This window comes from Ursus arctos, unplaced genomic scaffold (genome assembly GCF_023065955.2).
Source record: "Ursus arctos isolate Adak ecotype North America unplaced genomic scaffold, UrsArc2.0 scaffold_14, whole genome shotgun sequence".
Lineage (NCBI taxonomy): Eukaryota > Metazoa > Chordata > Mammalia > Carnivora > Ursidae > Ursus > Ursus arctos.
This window is the reverse complement of record NW_026622808.1, coordinates 65,046,373-65,067,296: the sequence shown is the minus strand read 5'-3', so window position 1 is coordinate 65,067,296 and position 20,924 is coordinate 65,046,373. Positions and strand designations below refer to the sequence as shown.

The 20,924-nt window shown below is 38.3% G+C and overlaps 1 protein-coding gene across 10 annotated transcripts in view; it reads right to left on the bottom strand.

The window, feature by feature from the left end:
* Positions 1-20,924, bottom strand: part of ATG7 (autophagy related 7) — a 233,706-nt gene that overhangs the window by 100,958 nt on the left and 111,824 nt on the right. For 8 of the 10 annotated variants that reach the window (XM_048226710.2, XM_057311937.1, XM_057311939.1 and 5 more), the window contains one exon: positions 18,853-18,975. In XM_048226710.2, the coding sequence (XP_048082667.1) occupies positions 18,853-18,975 (123 nt within the window). Of the gene's footprint in view, positions 1-16,798; positions 17,451-17,596; positions 18,976-20,924 lie in introns of those variants that run through there. The other 2 variants (XM_048226707.2, XM_044385070.3) reach the window with 2 other exon arrangements.

Genomic DNA, 20,924 nt, shown 5'->3' with positions numbered 1-20,924 from the left:
GACTCTAAGACAAACAGCTCATCTGGGATTAGAACACAGGTCTCTGGGTTTCATTGTATTTTTCAAGTGAATAACTAGGTTATCCTATCGTGTTTTCTTTTAACAGGGGCTACGTAAGTGGAACATACAAGAATTTTTAGAGTTGAAATAGTGAAATAAACTATCAGGGAAGAGGAATCCAAATAAGTAATAAACATAAGCTGTTTAACCTCACTGATAATTAGGAAACTACAATTTTTTTTAAAAAGCATAATGTCATATTGTTATACACCTAACAGATTGGCAAAAAATTTAAAAGATGACAGTACCAGGATTTTGGCAAGGAAATGCGGCCACAGAAACTCCCATATACTATAGTAATCACTTAAATTGGTACAACTGCTCTGAAAGATAGTTTGCCATCATCTAATAATGTTGAAGATTCACATTTTCCATGACCCAACAATTCTCATCTTAGTTATATAACCTAGAACGTGCATTTTCAATGGGGGTAATATTATTCCCACCAAAGAACAAAATTTGATTTTTGATAAGTGAAAAAATCTTGGCTATCACAATGGCTTGTGGCCTTCCAAAGCTCAATTCTACCCAACAAAATCCTACTCTTTAAATTAATTAAATTTGAATTTACAATTTTTAGTTTAAAATTAATTAAATTTTCTGCTTGAGAGAGGCGATAAAGTAAAAAAGGTTGAGAAATATTGACCTAGAGAAATGCTGCATATGTAGCCCAGGAGATAGACAGATAGATAGATAGATAGATAGATAGATAGATAGATAGATAGATAGAATGCTCCAACCCACACTCTTGAATATTATAGTCCAAACTCGAAGGGCTACAGGTATCCATTTACAGAACAGCCAAACTGCAGCATATGTAAACTACAGAATACTATACAGCAATGAAAAGGAACAAATTTCAGTTGCACACAACAACGTGGGTAACCTTCACAATGGTGAGCAAAAGAAGGAAGACACAAAAGATCATATAGGGCTTACTTCCACATATAAAAATTCAAAGTCAGGCAAAGTGAATTATATTGTTCATAAACCCAACTGAAGCTGTCAAGTAAAGCAAGGAAATAACTATCACAAGAGTCGGCAGGGCATTTACCTCGAGGGTTGTGATCCAGGAAGCCAAACATGAGGGGGTGAAAGGGAATGCTATATTTTTTGATCTGTGTATGAATATGATACTCATTCTCTTATATACATAATGTTTTATGCTTTCTTCTGGCTTATGTGATAGCTCATCTGAAAATATGAAGATATGGGGTGCCTGGGTGGCTCAGTTGGTTAAGTGTCCGACTTTGGCTCAGGTCATGATCCCAGGGATCAAGCCTCATATTGGGCTCCCTGCTCAGTGGGAAGTCTGCTTCTCCCTCTCCCTCTGTTGCCCCCCCTGCTTGTGCTCTCTGTCAAATAAATAAATAAAATCTTAGAAAATCTTAGAAAATATTAAGATATGAAAGAAAAAGGCAGGGGAGAAATCTCTTGATCTTTGCCATTTTCATTTTCCTAAAGCATTGTTTGGATCAAGTCACTCCTCTGCTCACAAGAAATAATACAAACTACCCCAAATGTCCATGGTGCTTTCAAACTTTCATTTATAGAATCTCAAGTGTACCCCAGCCTTGGTGGGAAGAACACAGTCAGAAACCGTTTCTCAAAGGAGGCTGGTACTTGAGTTAGAAGGGCCAGCAGGAATACCAGGCAGACGCCATGGGGAAGGAAACAGGACTTGACCAGGACTAGTCTGATCAGGTCTGGAGTGGGCAGAGGACAGGGCAATGGAACAGAAGTATGCACAACCGAACTGGAGAGAACACATGCGGGCATGCAAGAGACAAAGCTATTCAGCCATCTTTTTGAGGAGTTAATTTAAAAATAGGTAAGAATATTCTTTTAAAGATCATGATTAACTGAGAAGTTGAAACTATTTCATATTAGGAGGTTTTACACAGATTTATTTGAAAGTTAATGTGTATTCTTATACCTGGACTGGAATCAAGTAGTTTTTTGTAGATACTTCTACAACAAAACTATCTCTTGCTAATGTCTTTGACACTCAAGATCCAGTTAATACAATTATTTTAAGGGTTAATGACTGTTTAAAGTTTAATTCAAGACATTTATGTTCAAAGGCCTATGGTGTTTCAAGAAAAAAATTTATTTAAAAAAACTCTGGCAGTTTTCCATTTGGTTCATTTGCATTTAGCTTATAAGAACTGATGCTTATATTATACTTCTAAGATTTCAAAGCACATTATAACACCAACTGGGTTGGGGTAGGTATTATCCCATTTACCCCATTATACCTTAAGTTTAGTAGCATAATTAAAAACAAATCAATCCACAGCAGTTTACCGTACTGGTAATTAGAAACTCAATGATTTTGTCTTGCAACAATAAAATGTAAATATTTCTAGTTTAGCACCGATTTTTTTAACCAGATGGTTGAATAAAGACAAATGGGGGCAAGCTCTTAATTTCTCTTTACAAATTAGGAAAAAGTAAAGGCCAAGAAGAAACAAGGCTTCAGAGGGGAGGGAGGTGGGGGATTGGGATAGGCCGGTGATGGGTATTAAGGAGGGCACATATTGCATGGAGCATTGGGTGTTATATGCAAATAATGAATCATGGGACGTAACATCAAAAACTAAGGATGTACTGTATTGTGACTAACATAACATAATAAAAAATTATTATTTAAAAAAAAAAAAGAAACAAGTTGTCACTTATCTGCCCTTTTCCCATTGGTTACGTCTGGAGATGGAATCATGAATGAGTAAAACCTCATTCCCACAGATTTTAAGATGCCAGTCTGTTCTTAAAGACAGTTCGAGAATAAGGAAGCACAGTGGGGCTGGCTGACCAGGCTCCAGGATGGAACAGTAAAAGAAACCACGCTATTCAAGAATCCAGTTGGAAGGAAACAGACAAAAAGCAAAACTGCTCTTTGGAACTGCTCAATCTGAAAGCAGAAGCACTGCCTGTAAAGCAGAACACATCCGTATCTTCCCGTCTGCTCTCAGGCACATGAAGCAAACTGTAAACCTCAAGATGTAGATTAACACTGAGCACAGTTAAGTTTAACAGTGTCCAGTCAGCTTAGCAAATTAGTTCACTCCTCTGAACTTTAAAATAAGATCCACCTCACAAGACTGGTGTGGCGTCAAAAACCTAGGTACAAGGGTTCCATGAAAAGTGCAGATGACGTAATCAGCATTAGTTGCTGTGTCTCTCTTGGTACTTTTTATCAGTGATCTCGGATGCCCCCATACCATGGCTCATTCTGGAATGCCTTCTCTCCTCCTCTCCCACACTTGGAGTGGCAACCTTCAAGGACCAGTTCAAAATCCAACTCTTTCGTGGAGCCCTCTCTGCATCCTATGCTCCTGAAATCCTGTAGGACTTACGGTGCCGGGTGTCCAGCTCTCTGTGAACACCGACTGCCCTGAGCCTTGGTTACTCATCTGTTCTACCACCCTACCTGTGCCAGGTCAGCCTCCTGAAGAGCTGGTGTGTACATCTTTGAATTCCCACACCACCATGAACTTGACAAGGGGTCAACATTTGTTGATTGACAGATGCCATGATTAAACATGAACAATATTTAATTTAAAAACAATATACACCTTACAATATCTCACATCCCTTCTCTCCTTGCTCTCCCACAGCTAATGATGAAGCAAGACGGATCAAGACCAAGATTTCAGAACCAAGAATCAATTTAATTTTACAGTATCAAAACATGGAAACCCCCCAAATTCAACATAGCAGCTGTTATGTTTGCAAATGAGAAGGGTCAGCTGTAAAAATACAGCCCCTGGAATAATGGTCACAGGGCAAACTGCAGGAACATCTCCCCAGGACCCTCTATTGCTGATAATACAGTCAGGAAGTCAGGGCCAGGGGTGCCATGGGCCAGTGGCCCTCCTCTTCCTAACCCCTACTTTCTCTGTCTCAGACTACATCTTGAAAAATTGCTCCCATGCAACAAAATGCACTACTTTATCTAACTGTTTTTATAATTCAAAGGCATATGTAACTGTCAATAAGAACTTCTGAATGGATCAGGCTAACCGGCATTCCATTCCACTCTGAGACAACAGAATTCAGAAAAACCAACTTGATAGATCACGTAACCTCATGTCTTAAATGTTTAATTTCTGTTTGGCTTTACAAAATATTGAACATAGCCTCCACGGTCCCATTCCCACCTCCTCAAAAGCCTCCGGCACGGGGCACCCCCCTGGGAGGATGAACAAGAACCCACTGCTCAGGGCTGGTTGGCTATGAAGGCTGTCTCAATCAGGCTAGAATACCAACGTGATACCTGGAGATACCTCATCTGGAAGAGTCCTGCCTGGAGGAGCAGAAGCTCTGGAGTAGTCTGCCTAACAGGGTAACTGTCTCTCCCCATTTAGAAATCAGGGTGTTGGGGCGCCTGGGTGGCACAGCGGTTAAGCGTCTGCCTTCGGCTCAGGGCGTGATCCTGCCGTTATGGGATCGAGCCCCACATCAGGCTCCTCCACTAGGAGCCTGCTTCTTCCTCTCCCACTCCCCCTGCTTGTGTTCCCTCTCTCGCTGGCTGTCTCTCTCTCTCTGTCAAATAAATAAATAAAATCTTAAAAAAAAAAAAAAGAAATCAGGTGTTAAGTGCTAAGGGATAAGATCAAGTTTATATACCAAGTAACTGATGCTTAGTTTTTATTTTTTTTAAACTTTTTAAGTATACAGTTACAAACTTGAGGAAAAAAGCAAAGAATGGTCTAAAAGGTGCTTTTAAAATTTTGTGGACTACCAGGAAAATAGGAATACATACCGGATTTTAGATGCCATGATGGAATGATTATTTATTATTCTGTAACGATAATGGTATTCTGCCTATATAAAAAGAATATTTGTATTGTTAGGTGATTCATGCCAAAAATTCAGAGGTGAGGTATGTGCGACTTGCTTTCAAATGGTTCAGGAAAAGAGAGGGTGTGTGAGCGTGTTTGTGATGTGTTGTGTGGATGTGCTAGCCATACAAAGACAAGGTGAGAGGAGGTGAACAGAGACTAAGGCCTGGAAAACTGAGGCACAATAAAAATGGGAAAAAAATCATTATCACATCTAGACAAAGTTCCTTTCTGCAAACAATAAGCTAACATGCTCTGACAGCCTGGCACAACAGAAAATCAACACTGCCCTTAGAAGCCAGAGAGAGAAAAGGAAAGAAGGAAGCACACAGAGTCCCAGCTATGTGCACTGGGGCTCCATGTTGTCTTTCTTTTCTCTTTGGTTAAACAACTTTAGTGAGATATAAGTTCGCATACCATATAATTCACCCATACTTAAAAAAAGACTTTACTTATTTATTTGCCAGAGAGAGAGAGAGAGACCATGTGCACACGAGCAGGGAGACGGAGAAGCAGGCTCCCCGCTGAGCAAGGAGCCTGATATGGGACTCGATCCCAAGATCCTGGGATCATGATCTGAGCCAAAGGCAGACACTTAACTGACTGAGCCACCCAGGGGTCCCTAAATCATCCATCTAAAGTGCACAATTCAGGGGTTGCAGTATAGTCACAGCTGTTCAAGCATCAGCACAATCTAAGACTAGAACATTTTATGACCTCCAGAAGAGACCCTTACTGTACACAGTCATTCCTCATTTACCCCCAGCCCCTACCCCCACTCCTGGCAACCTTTAACTGTCTGTGTAGATTTTTTAATTCTGGACATTTCATATAAATGAAATCCTGTAATATGTAACCTTTGGTGACTGGCTTCTTTCACTTAGCAGATTCATCTGTGTTATAGTATGTGTCAGCAGTTCTTTCCTTTTTATTGTCAAATAATATTTCAGTATTTTCCAGTCTAACACCCACATTTTATTGATCCATTCACTAGATGGACCTCTGGGTTGTTTCTACTTTGGGGCTATCATAAATAAACAATGTTGTTATGAACATCATTGTACATGGTTCTGTATGAATGTATGTTTTCATTTCTCTGGGTTATATACCTTGGGGTACAACTGCTGAGCCATATGGTAACTCTGTGTTTAACTTTTTGAGGAACTGCCAAGACTGTTTTTCAAAGTGGCTGCACCATTTTACATTCCCGCCAGCAATGTATGAGGGTTCCAGTTTCTCCACATCCTTGGTAACACTTGTTATTGTCTTCTTGATTATAGATTAAAGCCATCTTAGTAGGTATGAAGTGGTATCTCAGTGGTTCTGATTTTCATTTCCCTGATGGCTAATGATGTTCAGCATCTTTTCATGTACTTTTTTTTTTAAAAGATACATATTTTTTTTTATCTATTTGTCAGAGAGAGAGAGAGAGAATGCACACACAAGCAGGGGGAACAATAGGCAGAGGGAGAAGCAGGGAGCCCAACGCAGGACTTGATCCCAGGACCCCAGGCTCATGACCTGAGCCAAAGGCAGATGCTTAACTGACTGAGCCACCCAGGTGTCCCTCTTTTCATGTACTTCATGGATATGGGTATATCCTCTTTTGAGACATGTCTACTGAAATCCATTGCCCGGTTTTTAATTGGGTTTATGTCTTTTGATTACTGAGTTGTAAGAATTTCTGATATATTCTGGATACCAGTTCCATATCAGATATATGACTTGCAAAAAAATACTTAAAGCACAAAGTTTTAAATTTTGATGTACTCCAACTTGTCTTTTGTCAGGTACTTTCTCATTTAATGTTCACAGTAGTTGTGAGGAGCAGGAATTATTGATCCCTTCCTACAAATGAAGAAACTGAAACTCAGTGAAATTAGGCAAATGACCCACGGTCTCACACAGGGCTGCTATACATGGTCTTGGGCTGCACAATGCAAACGGCTGGGAGGCAGCAGCTTGGCTATTTGTTGGAGCTGCGATATGGACTCAGGCCTTCTGACCAGGCCAGGGTTCAGGCTACTCATTCACTCTATCGGTATTATAGTGTAATATGGTTTATTTTTAAAGAAAATCCTTAGATATTATACATTCAACATTCTAAAGATGTTGCCATTACTTAAGGGCTTTGGGGCTCATCTTTAGAAGCCGTACCAAGAGGTTGTGAGTGGCAGATTTAAGGAACACACTCGATTACGGTGTGTGGAGACTATAGTTTATAAAGAAGCCAAAAGTTCAGGGCATCAAGACTGGACAGTGAGGTAAGTTATTAGGCTGGCTTACACCATTTTGAATTTATATACACCACTACTCATACCAATCAATCAATATAAAGCATGAGAAATGTTATTTTATGGCTCTAAGTAGATCTGAATCTCTAAAGAATGCAACAAAAAATATCTCTAGTGATGACAATCCAGAAAGGATAGGTATCAGAAAATAGTCAGAAAATGTATAAAAAGTAATCATCTCGATACATTTGAAAATATTTTGACATAAAAACTGGCCATCTTTTTACTTCTTGGTCATACCAGCTATATTTAAAACAAAACTACAGGATTATTAGAGCTAAAAAGGACTTCACATATGGTTCAATCCTTTATTTTAAGTGGGGAAGTTGATACACAAAATTTTCAAGTTATTCAACCAAGTACTCAGGAGAACATGAGCAGAACAAGGACTAAAAATTAAGGATGCAGTTTCCATGTTCTATTTCTTAATATCTGCTCTTCAACTCTGCTTTTAGCATTTATGACTCTCTTCTTTTCTTTCTCATAGACCTCTAAGTGGATTATACCATCCAAGACTGCTCTTCAGAAGGGTGGAGGCTCTGCCCAAACTTCATTGTTTATCCTCCAACTGGATCCTTCCCCAACACCAACTTATCTAAACATCTCAAATCTATGTGGATAACTCTGACAGCAAATAAAAGGGATTCATTTTATAAAGTGAGTTCTGAAGGGATACTGCCAAGCCTTATTTCAAAAACCAGGCTCTTGTTTCCAATCTAAGAATTAAATGGCTTTCTGCCTGCTGTTTCTGCCTTTCCTCTTCAATTAGGGGAGAAGGCCAAGGCTATGTCTCGAGGGATTGCTTCATAAGGAAAAATCAAGGCAGGATACAGTCTGAGAATGGGCCAGTGCAGGTTGGAAGTGGGCTAGCAGAAGGCTGTGGGAAAAATGAACTGGATTCATGAGCAGGCTAGATCAGTCCCCACAGTGATTTCTCTCCATTGGAAACAGGTCTAAGTGCTGACACGGGGGTTTCCCACAGCTTCTACTGGCCTCCAAAGGCATATTTGTCATCAGAGGCTCTTGATGAAGCTGTACATAAATATCTGACTGTTGTTAAATACAAAACAAAACAAAAAAAATATTCCACAGGAATCAAATCAAAACCATCTGTGAGGGGGAGAGGCCAAAAACTCAGTGTAAGTGCAAAAGGCCCAGCAGAAACACTTGTTAATTGTGTTATTTACTTTGCTGAATAGTAAATTGTCATGCCAATGAAGTCATATCACATGACTATAATGTTTTTCATATGACTTTCTTGCTATGAGAGAAATGGGCACTTTATTTTCTAGAATTCTGAATTCTGTAGTAAATGAGTCAGAACCCGAGTTTTAATTCAGAATCAACCCTTCAGCTCAGCCTTCTTTATTTCTGCCAGCCTGTTCATGATTTTACATCTTATGTTATCGTTGGCATTAGACTTTATTTTTTAACGATCATTCGTTAATCTCTGAATCTGCAGGAAAAAAGTTCTGCTTAGCAAACACTTGACAAAGATGCAAATTCTACCAATGAAGTGCTGTAACTGCAATCCTGAAATCATAAGTGTATGACACAGCATCAAATACTGATGATATAGTCAAGGCGAGGGAGGAAAACATAGCCTAAAAGTAATCCTGGAGTCACGGAACTTGGAAACCTTCGAAAATGAGAATGAAGTATTTCAGGGGAATTGGGTTATGAAATTTTGTTATTTGAATTTCTCAAGGATATAGCTTGTTTTATTACCTGTCTTATGAATCAGACTCTTCTGTCTACTTACATGGGGATTGAAAATTATTTGGCATTTCCCATAGCACGTGGTCAAACCCACAGTTGGAATTAACTCAGTATGTGTGAACAGGTACTTGATGAAGAATAACCCTAAGAAGCTAAGTCACAGCAAATTTTATGAAAAGATGGCTAAGTCATTTGCGTGTCTGATTTACACTGAGCCTTTCCTGAACAAATTCAGCAGTTTTAAAAGCGTTTGGTGAGCACTTCAACAGCTTCATGACTTGGACATCTTGTGCTTCATCAACTTTAAGTCCACTTCCTTTTGTTCCAACTCGGATAAACAAGACGGAACTGGGGTCAATCTCCAAGTATCCAAACCCATTCTCAAAAAGGGTCTGGAAAGTAAAGATCAGAGCTTCATGCAAAATTCCTTATTCAGATGACAACATTTTAAAAGGGCAAAAAGCTGGGTGGGGGTAGGTGGGCTTTTTCCTCCACAGGGCCTTCTAATACCTCATGGGTAGAATATAACTATAATTTTGTAGCTAGATGGGCTACAAACTAGGAACATGGGTCTCTGTCTAAGACCCCTTCTTTAGGAAACACAACATTAGCAAAAACATTTATGAGGGGAATATTTTTAAATTTTTAAGCTACAACTCAAGATAAAATTAATCCACCACACACATTCCTCATTTAAATATTTTTCAATGCATCCTAGCCCTACAGCTTCTCCTCACTGCACTCAGTGAAACAGGATAATTTTCTTTACATGCTAAGTCAATCTACCAGTCTTCCTCTTTTTCTCCAAACTCTATCATCATCCTATTTCTAAATACCATTCAGTCATTTCCATTCATTTATTCATTACTTCAAAATCACCATTACCCCAAATAAATTCATCTTTGTAAGTCTGGTCTATCCACCCCTCCGTTCCCCCCATCACCACACTCCCAGTCCCCACTCTGCACCTTGCATCTCAACCCCTTCTCCAACAGAAACTAACCTAGTGATTTGTCTGTTAATCTCAATCTCAACAGCACTGTGATTATACTAGTAACTCAGACTAAAATAATGGCAATCATTTGGGGCTATTTGATGATGGAAGAAAGGTGGTGCAAAAAATTGGGTTGCATTAGTCAATCTCACTAAATCTAGGTGATTCTGTCTTGAATGTATGTTCCAATCCATTATTCCTGTGCTTCTTTCTATGAAAAGAAAGGGATCTGTAGTCTCTAGTAGGATCAGCTTTGCATTGTTCCTTTATAAAGGGTCTATATTTTGGGAGATAGAGCACAGGAGTAAAAGGATAGGGGATTGTTTAAAAGCATCAAAACTTTTCTTTCTTTAATAAAAAAGGAATTATCTTGCTACAACATGGATGAGCCTTGAAAACATCATGCTAAGCTAAAGACAGCACACACAAAAGGCCACATATTGTTTGATTTCATTTATATGACATGTCCAGAATAGGCAAATCCATGGAGACAGAAAATACAGTAGTGGTTGCCAGGCCTGGAAGGAAGGGGGAATGAGCAGTGACTGTTTAATGAGTATGGAGTTTCTTTTTGGGTGATGAAAATGTTCTAAATTTAGTAGTAAGAGCAGCACAACAACTCTGTGAATACACTAAAAACCACTGAATTGTATACTTTAAAAGGGTAAATTTCATGGTATGTGAATTGCAATTCAATAAAGCTGTTATTAAAAAAAAACCCACCTTATCTGACTTCAGATAACTCTGGCTCCAACTACATTCTCATGATTCTGAGTAACACACGAAAGACTCTTGGCCTCTGAGAACTTTATTCAGCCTAGAATGCCCTCCCCCATTTCCCTCCCAATTTTTATTTTTAAAGACAGCCTACTCATCCTTTAAAACTAACTGGTGATGGATGTTAACTAGACTTATTGTAGTGATCATTCTGGAATACACACAAATATCAAATCATTACACACTGAACACCTGATACTAATATATAATGTTATATGTCAATTATAGCTCAATAAAAAATTAAATTAAAAATTAATTAAACTTTATTTATTTATTTATTTATTTAGATTTTATTTATTTATTCGACAGAGATAGAGACAGCCAGCGAGAGAGGGAACACAAGTGGGGGAGTGCGAGAGGAGGAAGCAGGCTCATAGCAGAAGAGCCTGATGTGGGGCTCGATCCCAGATCGCTGGGATCACGCTCTGAGCCGAAGGCAGACGCTGAACCGCTCTGCCACCCAGGTGCCCCAAAAATTAATTAAACTTTAAAATTTAACTGGAATACTTGTTCCCTTCTGTGTGAAGTTTTCTTTGACATCCCTACTCCCCCAGGCAGGAGTGACTGCTCTCTGAGCACTTAATATATAAATGACTAAAATATTTTTGATGATATTAGAATGTACTACTTACATCTGTTTCTCATATTGAGACTATGAGTACATCTCATTAACTTCTGTATTCAGTTACTAGCACAGTGACTTGCTATCAAATTTTTTAAAGATGTTCAGTAATTCCTGTTATAAAAAACAGTATTTGTACAAATACATATTTTATAAACACTGTATAAAATGATACAGTCACATATAATTATCTGGTTGAATCTTTTGCAATTCCAAAGTTGAGGTATAAAAAGAGCCCAAGATGAGAACTGGGCATTCTTGATTGCACTGCTAAGATAAATAAATCAGGACCTTTCTATATGGGATGAAGAATGTTGTATTTTTATTACTCAATACGTGTTAATGCACTAGGAATCAAATACATAAATCAAAATGTTACCTTCACACACACACACACACACACACACATACACACACACAGATTGATTGATCTATATATTTATCTACACACACATACATATTTTTCACCCTACTATAAAATAATGTAGGTATGGCAATGAATTTTATTGTTGTAAGGCCTTCTGCTGAGCATTATCTTAAAACACAGCCCTATTAAGAGCACTGAAATACATAAGACAGTTAATAACAAACATAAAGGAAATAATCGATAGTAATAAAGTAATAGTAGGGAACTTTAACACCCCACTTACACTGATGGATGGATCATCCAAACAGAAAATCAATAAGGAAACAGTGGCTTTGAATGACACCCTGGACCAGATGGATTTAACAGACATATTCAGAACATTCAATCCTAAAACAGCAGAATACACATTCTTTTCAAGTGCACACGAACATTCTCCAGAACAGATCACATATTAGGCTACAAAATAAGTCTCAACAAATTAAAAAAAAATCAAAGTCATACCATGCATCTTTTCTGACCACAATGCTATGAAACTAGAAATCAACCACAAGAAAAAATCTGGAAAGAACACAAACACATGGAGGTTAAATAACATGTTACTAAACAATGAATGGGTCAACTAAGAAATCAAAGAAGAAATTGAAAATTACATGGAAACAAATATAAATGAAAACACAATGGTCCAAAATCGTTGGGATACAGCAAAAGTGGTTCTAAGAGGGAAGTTTATAGCAATACAGGCCTACGTCAGGAAGCAAGAAAAATCTCGACCTAACCTTACCCATAAAGGAGGCAGAAAAAAGAAGAACAAACAAAACCCAAACACACCAAAAGGAAGGAAATAATAAGGATTAGAGCAGAAATAAGTGATATAGAAGCTAAAAAACAATAGAACAGATCAACGAAAACAGAGGCTGGTTCTTTGAAAAGGTCAACAAAATGGATAAACTTCTAGTAAGACTCATTTAAAAAAAAGAGAGAAAAATCCATTTAAACAAAATCACTAATGAAAGAGGAGAAACAACCAACACCACAGAAGTATAAACAACTGTAACATAATATTATGAAAACCTATATACCAACAAATTGGACAACTTAGAAGAAATGGACAAATTCCAAGAAACATAATAACCTCCCAAAAATGAAGCAGGAAGAAATAGAAAAAAAATTTTTTTTTAAAGATTTTATTTATTTATTCGACAGAGATAGAGACAGCCAGCGAGAGAGGGAACACAAGCAGGGGGAGTGGGAGAGGAAGAAGCAGGCTCATAGCAGAGGAGCCTGATGTGGGGCTCGATCCCATAACGCCGGGATCACGCCCTGAGCCGAAGGCAGACGCTTAACCGCTGTGCCACCCAGGTGCCCCAGAAATAGAAAATTTGAACAGACCGACTGCCAGCAAAGAAATTTAATCAGTAATAAAAACAAAACAAAACAAAACAAAAAACAAACAAAACCTCCCAACAAATAAAAGTCCAGGACTAGACAGGTTCACAGGTGAATTCTACCAAACATTTAAAGAAGTGTTAATACTTACTCTCAAACTATTCTAAAAAATATAAGAGGAGGAAAACTTTCACATTCACTCTATGTGGCCAGTATCATCCTGACACCAAAATCAGATAAAGACGCCACAAAAATGGGAACTACAGGCAAATCTCTCACAGATATAGATGCAAAAATCCTCAACAAAATATGAGCAAACAGAATCTAACAATATATTTAAAAAATCATACAACATGACTAAGTGGGATTTATTCCTGGGATGCAAGCATGGTTCAATATTCACAAATCAACGTGATACATCACATCAATAAGAGAAAGGATAAAAACTATATGATCATTTCAATAGACGCAGAGAAAGCACTTGATGAAGTACAACATCCATTCATGATAAAAAACAAGCAAACAAACAAAAAAACCCTCTGCAGTGTAGGTCTAGAGGAAATCTATCCTTTTTTTTTTTTTTAAAGATTTTATTTATTTATGTGACAGAGAGACAGCCAGCAAGAGAGGGAACACAGCAGGGGGAGTGGGAGAGGAAGAAGCAGGCTCATAGCAGAGTAGCCTGATGTGGGACTCGATCCCAGTACGCCGGGATCACGCCCTGAGCCGAAGGCAGACGCTTTAACGATTGCGCTACCCAGGCGCCCCTAGAGGAAATCTATCTTAACATAATGAAGGCCTTCTGTTAAAAGCTCACAGCCAACATCATACTCAATGGTGAAAAACCAAGAGCTTTTCCCGTCACCAACAAGACAAAGATGTCCACTCTTACCACTTTTATTCAATATAGTACTATAAGTCCTAGTCACAGCAATTAGACAACATAACGAAATAAAAGGCATCCAAATTGGTGAGGAAAAAATAAAACTCTCACTATTTGCCGATGACATGATACTCTGTATAGAAAACCCAAAAGACTCCACCAAAAACTACTAGAATTGATAAATGAATTCAGTAAAGTCTGCAGGACACAAAATCAATATACAGAAATCTGTTGCATTCCTATACACTAATAATGAAGCAGCAGAAAGAGAAATTAAGGAAGTTCCCATTTACAATTGCATCAAGAACAATAAAATATCTAGGAGTAAACTTAACTAAGGAGGTAAAAGACCTGCATTCTAAAAGCTAGAAAACACTGATAAAAGAAATTCAAGATGACGCAAAGAAATGGAAAGACATTCCACGCTCACAGGTTGGAAGAACAAACGTTGTTAAAATGTCTATACTACCCAAAGCAATCCACAGATTTAGTGCAATCCCTATCAAAATACCAACAGCATTTTCCACAGAACTAGAACAATCCTAAATTTTTAAAAAAGATTTATTTATTTGAGAGAGAGAGAGAGAGAGAGAGCGCACGCACGCGCGCGGTGGGGGGAGGGGAAGAGGGAGAGAGAGAACCCCAGGCAACTCTGCATTCAGTGCAGAACTCAATGCACGGCTCGACCCATGACCCTGAGATCACGACCCAAACCAAAATCAAGAGTCAGACACCTAACCAACTGAGCCACCCAGGTGCCCCCAAACTATCCTAAAATTTGTATGGAACCACAAAAGACCCCAAATAGCCAAACCAATCTTGAAAAAGAAAAGCAAAACTGGAGATAACACAATTCCATATTTCAAGTTACATTACAAAGTGGGAGCAATTAAAACAGTACGGTACTGGCATAATACATGCACAGACCAATGGAACAGAGCAGAAAACCTAGAAATAAATCCATTATATGGTCAATTAATCTTCAAAAAAGGAGGAATGAATATACAACGGAAAAAATCTCTTCAACAAATGGTGCTGGGAAAACTGGACAGCAACATGAAAAAGAATGAAACTGGATCATTTTCTTTCACCATACACAAGAATAAACTCAAAATGTATTACAGACCTAAATGTGAGACCTGAAATCATAAAAATCCTTGAAGGGAGCACAGATAGTAATCTCTCCAACATGGGATGTAGCAACATTTTTCTAGATATGTCTCCTGAGGCAAAGGAAATAAAAGCAAAAATAAACTACCGGGACTATGTCAAGATAAAAAGCTTCTGCACAGTGAAGGAAACCATCTACAAAATTAAGGAAACAATCTGCAAATGGGAGAAGATAATTGCAAATGACATACCCAATAAAGGGTTAGTATCCAAAATATATAAAGCACTGATACAACTTAATACCCAAAAAACAAATAATCCAATTAAATGGGCAGAAGACATGAACAGACACTTCTCCAAAGAAGACATCCAGATGGCCAACAAACACATGAAAAGATGCTCAATATCACTCAGCATCAGGAAAATGCAAATCAAAACCACAATGAGATATTATCTCACATCTGTCAGAATGGCTAAAATCAAAAACGTAAGAAACAGCAAGTGTTGGCAAGGATGTGGAGAAAAAGGAATTAAAATGGCACATTAGAAAAAGGAACTCTTGTGCACTGTTGGTGGGAATGCAAACTGGAAAACATTATGGAGGTTCTTCAAAAAGTTAAAAATATATCTACCCTATAATCTATTAATTGCACTACTGAGTATTTACCCCCCAAATAAAAAACCACTAATTGAAAGGGATACATGCACCCCTGTGGTTACTGTATCATTATTTGCAATAGCTAAACTACAGAAGCAGCCCAAGTGTCTACTGATTGATGAATGGATAAAGAAGATGTGGTATATATACAGTGGAATCTGACTCAGCCATAAAAAAGAATGAAATCTTGCCATTTGCAACAACATGGATAGAGCTAGAGGGTATAATGGGAAGTGAAATAAGTCAAACAGAAAAAGGCAAATACCATATGATCTCAGTCTTCCGTGGAATTTAAGAAATGAAACAAAAACAAAGAAAAAAAGAGACAAACCAAGAAACAGACTCTTAACTATAGAAAACTGATGGTTACCAGAGGGGACTTGGGTGGAGGCATAGGGGAAATGGGGTTTGAGGCAGGAAGAGTACACTTATTATGATGGAAAATAAGATGAAATAAAAAGACAAAAAAAAAAATTTTAATTAAAAAGAAAAACCACAGCCCTATTCAAAGCTTTTTAAGAAAAATAACGCTCCTTCTCTAAGGTAAGGATTGCAAATTCTAACACCTGTAAGGGTCATTACCTCAAGAGCATCATTTAAATGGAGAAAATCACCTAAAAAATAACTTTGGGTAAAAAAAACAACAGCGTGTATCTTCAGAAAGGAAACTGGGTGGCAAGGGACAAGTGTAGAAGATTTCCTTTACATGCAGAATATTGTTTATACCTTTAAATTTCATATAAAGTACATTATTTACCTATAAATTTGCATCCTGGCTCCAGCTAACCATCACTATTAAGAAATGCAGGCCTGTCGGGGCGCCTGGGTAGCGCAGTCGTTAAGCGTCTGCCTTCGGCTCAGGTTGTGATCCTGGCGTTCTGGGATCGAGTCCCACGTCAGGCTCCTCCGCTGGGAGCCTGCTTCTTCCTCTCCCACTCCCCCTGCTGTGTTCCCTCTCTCGCTGGCTGTCTCTCTGTCACATAAATAAATAAAATCTTAAAAAAAAAAAAAAAAAAAAAGAAATGCAGGTCTGGGCTTGCCAGATCTGATTTTTCAAAGAAGTCAGAAATGGGAAAATTCAGATTTTTATGTAAAACTTGTAAGTTTTAAATGTTGACTTTATTCAGAATTTAGCACACAGGGCAGGCCAAACAAAACACACCTGCGAGCCATATCTGGCTCACAGGCCAACCAGTCTACCATCTCTAATCAAAAATTTGATGTGTGGCTTATGATTCCAAAACTATAAATATAATTTAATGGAGGAAAACTTCAAAAAGAAAACTCCGACTTGTGGATGAAACCATGTCCCCTTCTGCCCTACCATCTATTTATTCACTATTGCTCTCAAACTTCCCCTACTCTTCCTGGGTCTTTGAAAAGGCTATGAATGCTTGACCAGCTAAAATGCAAAACAAGTCAGAGTTCATCAAGGAATCTGCTCATTATCCTAGCATCTGCCCTGTTTTAAAGAGTGAAATTTGGGGTCAATTTCAAGTTGCAATTCACGTAGCCAACAAAAGAGAAGTATATGAATGATTTCTAGCTGGGTAGAAATATTCCCTCAGCAAAGCAGTCAAACAACTACATGGTTGAAAAGACCTGTAAGCTGTTTTTACCTTATCATCAGTAGTACAGTGCTATGCAAAGGATAAAAAGGCGGCCATGATCAACATAATGTTCTGAACGATGTCTGGGAACCAACCACAGTTCTCGGGAAAGTCTCGAAGTCTCTATAAGTTCAGCAGAGATGCCGTTCATCTTCTGAAACTGAAGCTAAGAGACTCTATGTGGGTCAACTATTGGTTATAAGTGGAGTACTACATCTATTGAATACCCAGAGGACACCAAGGCAAGTTAAAGAAGAACTGTTTTCAGCTTTTTTTTTTTTTAAAGTTGTATTTACTTAAATAATCTTTACACCCCATGTGGGGCTTGAACTCATGACCCCCAGATCAAGAGGCGCATGTTCTTCTGATTGAGTCAGCCGGGCACCCCAGAACTGATTTCGGTTTTAAAAGTAGTACTAGAGGGGCGCCTGGGTGGCACAGCGGTTAAGCGTCTGCCTTCGGCTCAGGGCGTGATCCCGGCGATCTGGGATCGAGCCCCACATCAGGCTCTTCTGCTATGAGCCTGCTTCTTCCTCTCCCACTCCCCCTGCTTGTGTTCCCTCTCTCGCTGGCTGTCTCTATCTCTGTCGAATAAATAAAAATAAATAAATAAATAAATAAAAGTAGTACTAGAGATGTACTATCTTGCCTCTCTGGTGTGCCTAAAACTCTTACCTCAATCTGCTGAAAGCTTCAAAGGATGTGACTCTGGTAGTTCTGATTTTCTTTACTCAGTGCTACTAGCTCAATCTTCCCAACAGCAGCCTTAGTTTGCCACCAGCTAGTCCAGTATCGGGCCTGAATGTCTACTCACTGACCGCTGGGGCCTGCCCCAGTAGTGAAGACACACAACTCCAGGCAGGGGTGGGTATGGGATGGTCATCAAAAACTAGACAACGGGACTAATGGCATCTTTACAAGTGTTCCACTCCTGTGGGACACAGGCACTCAAGGTTTTCTTTATGTAGCTTGTGGAAATGATAAGACAGGCCACATTTCTCCTAAGAACTTCTTCACAGGAAATTAAGATCTGCAATATATTCTAATTGACAAGCAAAGCGTAATTTTCTCAGGTTGTGACTGGGGAAGCTATTTTATAGTAGAGTTCGGTGACCTAAGAAGATGTATCCAATTATGAAATAAAATCCAGGCATATTCTCTCTGAAGAACACGGCCAGAGCCCAGTCTTCCCTGTCTTACATTCTGATGTGTGGACATCAGAGCCAACTCTCCCATGGCCACAGGCATGTTGTTCTTCAGAAAGGACCAGAGATGCTTGAAAATCCATAACCCACACCCCCTTTAATTATGTGCATTGGGCACCTACTATGCAACAATCACACATCAACATCCAGCAACTGCAGAAGGTTCCTTCTTCTCTGATAACTAGCAGACTTATTTAGCGATGTTTGTTCTAAGGAAAAAAAATTATAACTCACCGCTTCCTTTCTGTTCCATAAATCTGAGCACCAAGAAGGTTTCAAACACACCAGCCCTCAGTAAGGAAAGCTTGCTTTATTCTTACCTCAGCAGCCTGGGTCTCTTGATGCAGCAAAGTGAGACCGGTCAAATCTTCTAAGAAGGAATGTGAAGAATTAAACACCTTCGCTAGGAAATTAAATCCTTCTCGTTCATATTGATCAAGAACCTGTAAAACATTTACATTTTTTAAAAGGGGCTGCAAATTTTAAAAGCATATTACAAGATTTTCACTTCTACAAGCACTTGTCAAAAATGGAACTAAAACCAGAATTAAACATGGGGATAATAATGCAATCTGGAGGGCAAAACCTGGGAGGGCTTAGCATTTATCATTTGCCTTCTTAGAAACAATGACAATATCGTTTTCCAATTCAGATGACAATTCTTCTCAAATTTAAGTTTCATGCAAATTCACTAAAAATTCTAGAAAAGCTGGCGTTCCTACTTCCAAAGTTCACTTGTTAGGGGAAAAAAGAAAACAGGCCAGAAAAGAGCCAAGAAAAAAATGAAAAAGGATAAAGACAAAGAAAGGGACAAATGGATGGGAAACATGATCTACCAGCCAGCCATATGTTTTTTTTTTTTTAAAAACAGAATAGTTTAAAAATGTAAAAATAAGTTTCACCAGGCATGTCACAAAAGAGGATATCCGAATGGCCAATAAAGATATGAAAAGTTGCTCAACATTACAAGTGATTAGGGAAATGTAAACTAAAACCATAATGAAATCTCACTTCATATCTACCAAAACGGCTAAAATAAAAAAGAAGATACCAAGTACTGACAAGAATGTAGAACTGGGATTCCCACAGGAGTGCAAAATGAGAAAGCCATTTTAGAGGCTTAACACTTATGTGCCCTGTGATCAAGCAATTATACTGCTAGAAATATATACCCTACAAATAAAGGTATGCAGTTCTGTATCAGAAGATCCAAACAAGGCGTCCATAGCAGCACTACTCATGACAGTCCAAACTAGGTACTCCTCAAGTGCCCACCAATAGCAGAATGAATGAACAAATGGGTATATTCATGCAATAGAATACTGCTTAGCAATGAAAAACTATATCTACTTGCAACAATATAGATAATTCTCACAAACAATGTTAAACAAAAGAAGAGAGAAGCAATATTTACTGCACGATCACATTTTTATATATAAAATTAAAAAAGAACAGGCAAAATGAATCTAAGTCAGGATAATGGTTACCCATGGAGGGACTATAACTGTAAGGGGCACAAGGGAGATTCTGGATACTGATAACATTTGTTTCTTTATCTGGGTGTTGGTGTACTTTGTGAAAAGCCATCAAGCACTTTTTTAATATACATGTTGTCCTTAGATAAAAAGATTAAACTCCTGCAGTCTTGACAGAACAATATGAGAACGTCTGAGTTCTTAGAAGCAAACAAAATAATGATTATCATATTTAAAAATGCAAAGGTCACAGGAATTGTGAATGTTAGAAAGGAAATAGTGAACCAGAATGTCTCAAAAAGTCGCTTAGAACTCAGAAAAAATAAAGAGATGAATGTATCAAAGAGCAGATGTTGAAGATAAATCCAAGAAATCAATTACGCACGAATAGAAAGGCTGGAGAAGCAGCAACATGAGAAATAGAAAACAATTTTTAAAAATTTCTCCATAAAGAAACGAAAATGTATAAACCCTTCGATACAGCAATTCCACTTGGAAGACTTTTCATATAGATACAGCTGTCCATGGGCAAAAAAAAAAAAGACACGTAACGATGCTCACTGAAACACTGTTTGTAGCAACAAAAGATCAGAAGGGACTACTCTCTAATAGGGGACTGGTTAACAAAATAATGGTGTATTTACAATCAAGGGCATAACCTAGATCTGTTAGAAGAATGAGGTACCTCTATAGTATTGATGTAAACTTATTTCCAAGACATACAGGTATTTTAAAACAATGTCCAGACCATGTGTCTAGTATTAATGTCTTAAAAATAAAGATAGAGGAGTAAAGAGGAAGAAAGGGAAATGTAGCTGTGTGTATGCTTGTTCATGCATATCAGATCTCTGGAAGAGTACACACGCACAACTGGTGTCAAGCAGTTGCCTCTGTAAATTCTTCTATACTACTTGAAT